The sequence below is a fragment of the Fistularia commersonii genome, chromosome 18 (genome assembly GCF_037954325.1).
Source record: "Fistularia commersonii isolate RoL2024-O1a breed Wild chromosome 18, RoL_Fcom_v1.0, whole genome shotgun sequence".
In the NCBI taxonomy this organism is placed as follows: domain Eukaryota; kingdom Metazoa; phylum Chordata; class Actinopteri; order Syngnathiformes; family Fistulariidae; genus Fistularia; species Fistularia commersonii.
The window spans coordinates 16,072,072-16,081,667 of NC_141301.1; the positions used below are offsets into that span (position 1 = coordinate 16,072,072).

The 9,596-nt window shown below is 51.8% G+C and overlaps 1 protein-coding gene across 1 annotated transcript; it reads left to right on the forward strand.

The window, feature by feature from the left end:
- The first annotated feature begins 290 nt into the window (after positions 1–290).
- On the forward strand, positions 291–8,431 carry tsr1 (TSR1 ribosome maturation factor). The gene is made up of 15 exons (XM_086164610.1): positions 291–446; positions 1,729–1,832; positions 1,913–2,141; positions 2,478–2,612; positions 2,691–3,145; positions 3,849–3,993; positions 4,626–4,810; positions 6,159–6,364; positions 6,445–6,604; positions 6,686–6,796; positions 6,875–7,007; positions 7,506–7,622; positions 7,772–7,912; positions 8,011–8,085; positions 8,177–8,431. Exons 1-15 carry the CDS (start codon positions 329–331, stop codon positions 8,353–8,355), a joined length of 2,493 nt encoding a protein of 830 aa, XP_086020736.1. The 5' UTR covers positions 291–328; the 3' UTR covers positions 8,356–8,431.
- The last annotated feature ends 1,165 nt before the right edge of the window (positions 8,432–9,596 follow it).

Sequence of the window (9,596 nt, forward strand, 5' to 3'; positions counted from 1 at the left end):
ATCAACATTAGTCGTTGATTAAAATTTGAACCAAATGAATGAGCGAGTCATGTTTTAGAGTAAAGTATTGACATTAACTATGTCATTTATCAATTATAATGATCTAAATTTGAGATAGTCGTCTATTTTTTTCATTCTACGTTTGTTCCAATCCTCTAAATGTTAGATCTTGACGGAAAATAATCTGTTTCAGATTGTAAAACAAGTCCCTTATTATTTGATTGATTGGATTCGTTTTATTTTGAAAGATCGCGAGGACACGCCCACTTTGATGACACGGTCACGTGTGCGGAAGTGAAGCGGCTCCACTCCCACTCACGTGGTCGCGATGGCTGCGAACGCAGAAAAACAACAAGGCCACCGTCCCGGCGTTTATAAACAGAAAAACAAAGGCCACAAGCATGGCAAGCATCGGACCAAAGGGGAAATCGAGAGAGAAAACAAAGGTAAGGTTCGTTTTTTAACAATGAAAATCCGGTACAGAGTCGATGGCGGGTTTGTCGGCGCCGTGTGTGCCCGGCCAACACGTGTTACTCAGTGGTCATTACTGCAGTCAGCATGTAATACACACACGATCGATCACATCAGAGGTTAAAGTGAACACGCAAAGTTATCCAAAGAAGTCTCAAAGTTGACCGATGTCAGCAGATGTCCCTCATACACATAGTGTTTTAGCGCATAGCTGTTTTTTAACATCTGGAATTGCACTCATCCTGTTCAAGAGACAAAACTATTCCGCCAGCTCGTATTATTTCCAACCACGCCTATGACTGTAACTGACATTTAGTAAGATATCAATCAAAACTATAGCAGAACTGTAACGGCTTTCGTGTGTGTATACCACAACTCAACCTCTGTACACGATCTCCGTAGTTCCTGTCGAGTCTACTACATTAATACACATGTCCAACTGTAGAATATGTTCATAGTGCATCATCTACAAATCACTTGTAAAATCTTAACATTATATACATATATATATAAAACATACATTGAAGTATTCATATACCCTGTATATGGTGGTAATTATTCATTCTGTCACTATTCATGCTGAGCTGCGTTTTGTTGCCCAGAGCTTGTACACGCATCATGACAACAGAGTTGAATCCAACCTAATGCGATGGTGTAAACTTTGTTGCAGGGATGTTTCTTGCAAACATTTTAGACAGCACCGTGATGTGATGTTTAAACCGAGGTCACCGGTTTTCATGACGTTTGTTCACACGAGTCTCGAAGATTTTGTATTTAGATGAACAAAACGGTCACGATTGCCAATTACAAGGCCATTGTGACGTATTCCTTAAACATCGCGGGTAAGTCCTGCCTGCCAGTCTTTGTAGGTCGTGGCACATGAATGAACACCGAAAGAATTTCTTATCCAAACACTACATTTATTTCTCTACATCATCTATTAAAACCCCCTAGTAGTAGTTTATACATTGATAAGATTAAACGTTACTGTTGAGGATCGACTAAGTGCAATGTTTTTTTTTTGCCCTATTCTGCTTTACTCCTTAAAATGATGGGACGTAATCGATGTGACATGGGAACATGGAATTTGTGTTTTTTTTACACACACAATATGTTAGAAAGTATTTCCAGTATTTCCAGTAAGATTCTTTTAAGATGGCCCCAGCTCAGACAGACACGTTGTTTGTATAAAATAAGATGTCGGAATTTCAGTGAGGACATTTTGTTTAACCAGGAATGCGTTGTTTTGTGTCACAGGGAGAGTTTCGGTCACGACGCTAACCAAAAAACAGAGGAAAGAGCAGAAGAAGATGGACAGACGGAACAAAGCCAACCAACTGCGAAGGAACAGGAAGGACATGGTAATCTTTGGCGCGTGGAAAAGGATATCGGGGCTCGTCGGTGAACGCAACGGGATACTCAGATCTGCCTCCCGTTCCAGGTCCTCACCGAGAAACGGCGTCTGGGCAGCAGGGACGGCCCTCCTCACCTGGTTGCCGTGGTGTCTCTGCACGGAGGAGCCGATGCCGGCGCCGTTACCGGGCTGCTCCGCCAGGACGGGGTCGGGGGCGTGGTGCACAAGGAGAGCTGCATCAGCGGCCTGGCGGACAGCTTCGGCCTGGTCGTGCCTCGATTCAAGCAAAGATTCACTTTCCTGCGTCAAAACACAGGTAAATATCAAGTGGCGTGGAAAGGTTGGTGCCTCGGAAAGGAAAATAAATAGAAAATAGGTGTTTGAAAGCGCCGGCATTGCAGAAGTGACCGAGATAGATCTGTAGACTGAGATAGATCTATAGGCGGGTCTTCGACCTCGGCCTGGCAGTCAACCGTCGCTACCCAGATTCAGTTTCCCAAAATCAAACTGAAGCCTGTCTGACAAATGAGGAAGCGGAACCTTACTGAAATATATTCATGATATAAAGAATTTGAGCAGTGCAGGGTCTGACCGTACAAATGATCGATGATTCCCTATAAGGACGGTATTGTGACCCTCTGACACTTGCCAGCTGACATCCACTCGCTGCTGGACGTGGCAAAGATAGCGGATAGCCTCATATTCGTGCTGGACCCCGCTGAAGGTTGGGACGCCTACGGAGACTACTGTCTCTCCTGCCTCTTCGCCCAGGGCCTCCCAAGTCATGGTGAGTTGAACCCCGGATCTCGGCAGATCCTTTCTCCTGCTGTGCCGTGGGCCTTATTTGTTATTTTTTCTTCCGCAGCTCTGGTCTGTCGGGGAATGTCCGATCTGTCCGCGAAGAAGAAAGTGGAATCCAAGAGGGTTCTGTCGAAGATCATAGAGGTCCGCTTCCCCGACGCTCGCCTCTTTCCTCTGGATACCGAGCAGGATGCCACTCTGCTTCTCAGACATTTGGGCACGCAGCGACAAAGAAAGCTGGGCTTCCGCTCCAGGCGTTCCCATCTGATCGCGCAGCACGTGACTTTCACCCCCAACGGCCCCACCGAGGGGTCGCAGGGCGGACCCGACGGCCTCGGGACCCTCCTCGTCTCCGGATATGTCCGGGGTCGTCCTCTGCGGGTCGACCGGCTGGTCCACATCGGCGGGCACGGGGACTTCCAGCTCCAACAGATCGACGCTCCGTCGGACCCTCTTCCCCTGAACTTGTCCGCACCCAGGCCCGAAAAGCCCGGCAAGGGAGGAGACATAGACATGCAGGTATTTATTTTCAGGAATTGTTCAACAGGTTTTTACTCATGTCTCCCTTTTTGAGCAGGAATTGTTTGTGTGACTGTCTCACAGACAGAACGGTAACTTTTACAAGGCAGTTAATATTAGGCTACTCGCCGAAATGCCTTGTCCTGATTTGCAGTCCATGAATGAAGAAGCAGAGCCCAAACAGTGTCTGCGTTCCTCTCCAAGTTAAACATCCGAGCACGAGAGGAGAATCGCAGAAAACCATTTAAAGCGGTTTATGTTGGCGCAAAGTTCCATCCTGTTTTCAGCACCGAGATACGTTTTTCAAAAAGTGTAAATCCTAGATTTGGCCGCAGTAACCGCACGTTCTCGCTGTTAACTGCAACTCAAAATGGCATTTAATGATCCAGAAGGACAGTTCACTTCATGCTAGATTCTGTGGCTGGGGTTTGAAGACGTGCATCCATTTACCACAGATTCTGTGTTTTAATGACTGCAAACCTTTACATAACAGTGCTGCATTTATCTGAGTGGTTACTTCTCACCTCAAGGGCGTCCAGTGCCGGTCAAGAGATAACTAACTGTTGTATTAACGCGATGAATGTGAAAAGTGCCTGCTGAGCGGCCAAACACTCACAGCGATATGAGCGTGGGGGCGGTCGGGTCAGAACGTTCGGCGATTCCAGGCTCTTGGTTGGAGATGTTTCTGCGGGTTTGTGCGCAGGAGGGCGGCGAAGCCGAGCCGGCGGTGCGGGTGCTGATGAAAGCGGACCCGTCCTGCCGGGAGAGCCTGCAGGCCGAGGCCGAGGTGGACCCCATGGATGGAGAGCAGACCTGGCCCACGGATATGGAGCTGCAGGAGGCAGAAGGTGCAAAATAATTAGACGATATTCATAAAAAGTGAACAGGAGGTAAAAATGTGACTGGCCGGAGAGGAGGAACCGTGAGTTGGATAAAATCAGTCAAATCTCCGAAGCTAATGAAGATATTCTGGTCAGAGGGGGGGTTGGTGAGTAAAAGAAACATTTTTGGGTGATTTATCCTCATGACTCCGGGGGCACTTAGACCTCCAGCACCGGAGGAAGACGCGAGGCTGGCGCGGTGGCGGCATCAGGCCGGGGCTGGATCCTCCGCCCACCGCCAGCGATCCAATGACGGATATAGTCCCGGAAGGCGGCGATAATGTTAAGACCTAATATATAACAAACAGAAAGGTCCTCAGCGATAAACATTTGATTTATTTCATTCCACTCCCCGGCTCGACGGCTGTGTGGGGGCTGAAGCTAATTCCCGCCGACGCTCGGCGTGTATATACTCGCGGTGAATATACTGCGGGCTGAGAACCTACACATGCAAACTCAGTGGTGAATCAAGGCTAATGTTTACGACAGGACAGCCCAGTTGAAATAGCGTCGTGATTTGAAATAGCCGTGCACCGTCATAACGTCCCACGGCGGGGCACTAATGCAGTGTAAATATTTAAATCTTATCCATTCATCAGAGGCCAGGAAAAGCAGGCGGGTGATGAAGGTCCCGAGAGGAACATCGGACTACCAAGCCACGTGGATCGTCGACGGCGACGGGAACGGCAGCGTGGACGGGAGCGGCGAGGAGGAGGAGGAGGACGACGATGACGACGACATGTTGGACGAGGTCATGGAGAGAGACGACGAGAACAACTCACAGGTACTGAGAACATACAGGAAGGAGAGGAAGCGGCCTCCGTCCAGCCAGTAGGTCATGGATGACCCGCTGAGTTCTTGTCGCCTCCCTCAACGGGGAAAAAACAAACAAGAACAACGGCGTGATGTCAGTCTAGTCTTTTTTTTTTTTTTTTCAACTTGTTGTCATAACAACGGCTCAAGCGCCACACAAAATACGGCGTCGAGGACGCGGCCGCGTGGACGGCCGGTCCGTTCGGCCGCCGCTCGTCGCCACGGCAGCGGTCTCTTTATGACGGGGGTATACGTGACCCGCGCCCGGTGCACGTTGCGGTCGGGAGGCGCTGTTTGTTTGGGTTCTCGGTGTCTGTGTGAGGCCTGCAGTGCCAGGCTGCTCGCCGCAACAATAGTGTTTGGAAGCAGGGGTCCCGGGAGAAGCCTCCCGTCTTCCTGGTCTGCGAGCAGAGCTTCCCGTCCGGACCAGGGGAGGGGTCCAACATTTATTTATTTCCAGCTCCGCTTGAAAAGGAGTCGGGGAAGCTCTTCTTATGCAACAGGTTCATTACCGACGGCATCTGTTTGAAGTGAAGGTTCACGCAGACGGAGAAGAAGGCAACAATGGGAATGTGGTTCTTCAAATGGGGATGATTGTTTTCATTTTAGCGTCTGGGATGTGGGATCGGCCGTGAATCAGCCCCACGCCGGGCGCTTTCCCCTTTGTGTCTGGACCCTCCTGTCAATGGCCAGCGGGGGGAGCAGTAAACCCTCTCTTTGATGTCCTCCTTCCTCACACACACACACACACACACACACACACACAGCAGACAGCAAAGTCCATCCTGCATACCTCTCTGAAGAAAAAAAGTGTGCAGCCGTTGCGGTGTTGGCACGTCCAGGTCTTCAAATCTTCAAACCCTGGGCTCCCACTCGTCCTGGGAAGCCCTCAGAGAAACGGACCAGCTGACGGCGAAGAAAGACACATCGAATGAACGATCCTGGAAAACCCTAGAAAATAAAATAGTTGTCATTTTGGCAAAAAAAAAAACTGCGCGGAACCTGAAAACACAAATTACATTAAATTACTCGAAGCACGAGTGCTGCTCGACAGAACCTGCAGTTAGACAGAAACTCCACGGTCTGCTAGACCTGAGGAACCTCTGGGATGAAGGAATGAGGAACGTCTTCCAGGAGACTTCCAGTTGCTTTCTTAAGATCTGACCAACCAGACATGGAGGCCACAGAACCTCCACACACTCAACAGAACAGGATTCCCGCCTCTGACGGCTTTCCAAAGTATTTGGTCGACAGCTCGGATTCCCTTTGACATCCTGTTTTTACAACGTCACTGAAGATCTGTGTGACCTTCTCCTCAGGACGCCGGTTCAGACCTTGCCTCGGAGGAGGAGGAGGAGGAAGAGGAGGTTTGCTCCACCGAACGAGCCGGAGCGGACGAGCGCTACGACGCCAACATGGACGAGGCCGCCGAAGAGGAGGATCTGAAGCGCTACCGCGAAGCTCGGTCCAACGAGATGTTCCCCGACGAGGTGGACACGCCTCTGGAGGCTCCGGCCAGGACCAGGTGGGACCGGGAGCCCCTCCGAGCACGGGATCCCCGAACATTCTCGTTTTCTCCCTCTGACCCGCCCGGCGTGCCCGCAGGTTTCAGCGTTACCGAGGCCTGAAGAGTTTCCGCTCGTCGCCCTGGGACCCTGCAGAGAACCTGCCGCTCAACTATTCACGCATCTTCCAGTTCCAGAGCTTCGAGCGCACGCGGCGCCGCATCCTGGGGGAGGCCGTGGCCGAGGAGGAGGGAGCCATGGTAACCTGTGTGTGTGTGTGCGTGTGTGTGTGTGTGTGTGTGACTGCTGTCTCCTGCATTGATGGCTTCTGCTGTCCTCAGGTGGGCTGGTACGTCACCCTGCACGTCAGCGACGTTCCTTCTTCTGTGCTGGACGGCGTGCAGGCAGGCAGACCCCTGGTGTTGGTGTCTCTCTTGCCTCATGAGCAGAAGGTACGTCCCCGCGAACAGCCTGAAGCTCAGAAGAAGGTCGGAGGTTCTCACCGGTGCTTGTCTCTCTCCGTCTCCCAGATGTCGGTGATGCACCTTCTGGTGAGAAGACACCCGAGCAACACGGAGCCCATCAAATCCAAAGAGGAGCTGGTGTTCCACTGTGGCTTTCGGAGGTTCCGGGCTTCTCCTATCTTCTCCCAGCACACCTCGGGTGAGGCTCCCGTCCGTCCGCGCCATCTTCTCAAAGCCGTGTCGCTTTAAGTCGCTCCTACGAACATGAGTGTGGTTTGAAGAAGCTCCTCCGGTCCTGCAGGGTGAATTCACATGCGAACGCAACGTCGTCCAAAGTTCTGAGCAGAAGTCCACGCTCTGAAGGCGCGGGACGGATCGGCCCCAAAGAGCCCGCACCACCAGCGTGGCGGCCTTTGGCTGACACCGTCTCCGTGGTTGCTTAGTCTCCAGTCCTTTATAGGTTATGAATCACACGCTGGCGCGATAGAAGTTTTACATGCTAAAGTAATATATTACTGTGTGTTAATGTGGCATGAGCTGCACGTCCAGGCGTCTGGGGCGAGCTGACGTTTCTCCTCGCTTCTCTAATCCCCTCCTTCACGCGCAGACATCACATCTGAAACCGGTTTGGACGCCGGTTGCGTTGCGAGTCGTAAATGAATCACCGCCTATTTAACTTGGCCGCGTTCGTCCGCAGCCGACAAGCATAAAATGGAGCGCTTCCTCAGGCCAGATGCCCCCACCGTGGTGTCCGTGTACGCCCCCATCACCTTCCCCCCCGCCGGCGTCCTGCTCTTCAAACAAAGGGACGACGGTGAGATGAAAAGCGCCGTCTATATTTGAAAACCGGTCGACCCGACGAGCGGTCCGGCCGCCCCGGTCGGAAACTTCCGACCGCTTCTTGTTCTGCTGGGATCGACCCGCTCCGGAATTTCAGCCTCTCCTGTTCTGGCCTCCGTCCAGACATCCAGGACCTGGTGGCCACGGGCAGCCTGCTCAGCTGCGACCCCCGGCGCGTCGTGCTGAAGAGGATCGTGCTGAGCGGACACCCGTTCAAGATCAACCGCCGCTCGGCCGTCGTCCGCTACATGTTCTTCAACAGGGGTGAGAAAGGGGGCTGGCCGCCATTTTCTGCCGTCACGCCTTTCAGAAAACGAACGCTCCGATTCACATTTTGCCATTTTCGTCTCATGTGGCGACAGATGATATCATGTGGTTCAAGCCGGTGGAGCTGAGAACCAAGTGGGGTCGGCGGGGCCACATCAAGGAGGCACTGGGTGAGAGAGGAACTCCAAAAACACAGTGTTCCTGCAACCACACACACACACGCACACCCTCATGGCATCATGCGCCGTTCATATTTTTCAGGAACACACGGCCACATGAAGTGTGTGTTCGACAACCAGCTGCGCTCTCAGGACACCGTCCTGATGAATTTGTACAAGCGCGTCTATCCCCGCTGGACGTTCGACCCGTACGTGCCGCCGTCGGCGCCGTGGGTGAAAAGAGAAGGAGCTCCAGAGCTGGACGACCTGGACATGGAATAACGGGCGCCGCCGCAGCGCGAAAACGTCCGAGAACAAAACTGTAATGAGCACAAAATAAAAGTATTTGGCACAGCAATTTCCTTCGGGATTAATAAAGTTGTCCTTATTCTTATTCTTATTCTTATTCGGGAATTAGCGACTCCAGTTGTCCCCTGCGAGTGCAGCTTTGGCCACTAGAGGGCAGCGACGAACCGGCACGGGCAAAGTTTCCGCGAGCGAAGTGGAGGCCCTTAAATAATGAGTATTACAACAGCTGGCATGTCGGTGACCTCATGCATTAAGACCAGCGCCGGGGCAACCGTTTGAAGCCGCGGAGACGTGATTTAATGCCTGTTGTCATTTTAAAATGTTTTTACTGGGACACTCATTACACGGGTAATGTTTAGGGGTATTTAAGAAACTGGAGTCACGGAAAAAAAAAAAACAACTCCCAAGTTGCGCTTTAAACAAGCACGTTTGTAATCTCTCAGCGGGCGGCATGTGGTGGCGGATAATTTTGACAAATGGCCACCGTCGAGTTAATTTATTTGGGGAAACCTTTGTTGCAAATGCCCGTCAGCGACGGCCAAAAGGGCCACGAGCGAGCGACGAGCGGCCAGAACCGAGCGTGGAGCGGCGTAGCGGCAGAACCGACGACAACGGCGCGACGGGGCTGCGGCAGAGCTGCCGTTCTGCAGCTTCGCCGTGTCAAGAAAAGCGTCCGGGCCGGAGTCGAACCTTAAAACAGGCTCTATTAAACTGGTCTGTTCCTCTCCGGTGGTCCCGCCCTGACCCGAATGCTCAGGGCGCACAAGGACCAGGACCTTCCGGACCTTCCGGCGCGTTTTTTTTTTTTTTCGCCGAAGGTTCCTCGTCCTTCCCTGCCCCACGGTTTTCCCGCTTGAGGAAATTCTGATTTATGAATCGCAATATTTATCATAAAGCCGAGCTCTCGCATGCTTGCTGCAACATGATTCATCCCCGGGCTGTGCTGGGACTTCACCGCCGAGGCCTGCCAATATGTCTGGGAAACCAGAAGGTGAAGACTCTGGGATTGAGAGGCGAACATGATCCAAGAGCTAAAGTGTAGCGAAAGTTCACCCCGTGCATTTTTTCCCCCGGAACGGTGGAAAAAAGGGGAAGAATATAACGTAGGAAGACGAACGTCTGCTTTGCCATGGGGGGGCGAGCTGGACGCTTTCATAACACTCCATTTATCTTCTGCTTTTTCTTAAACACCAATGAAGGCGAGGGCACTAAGT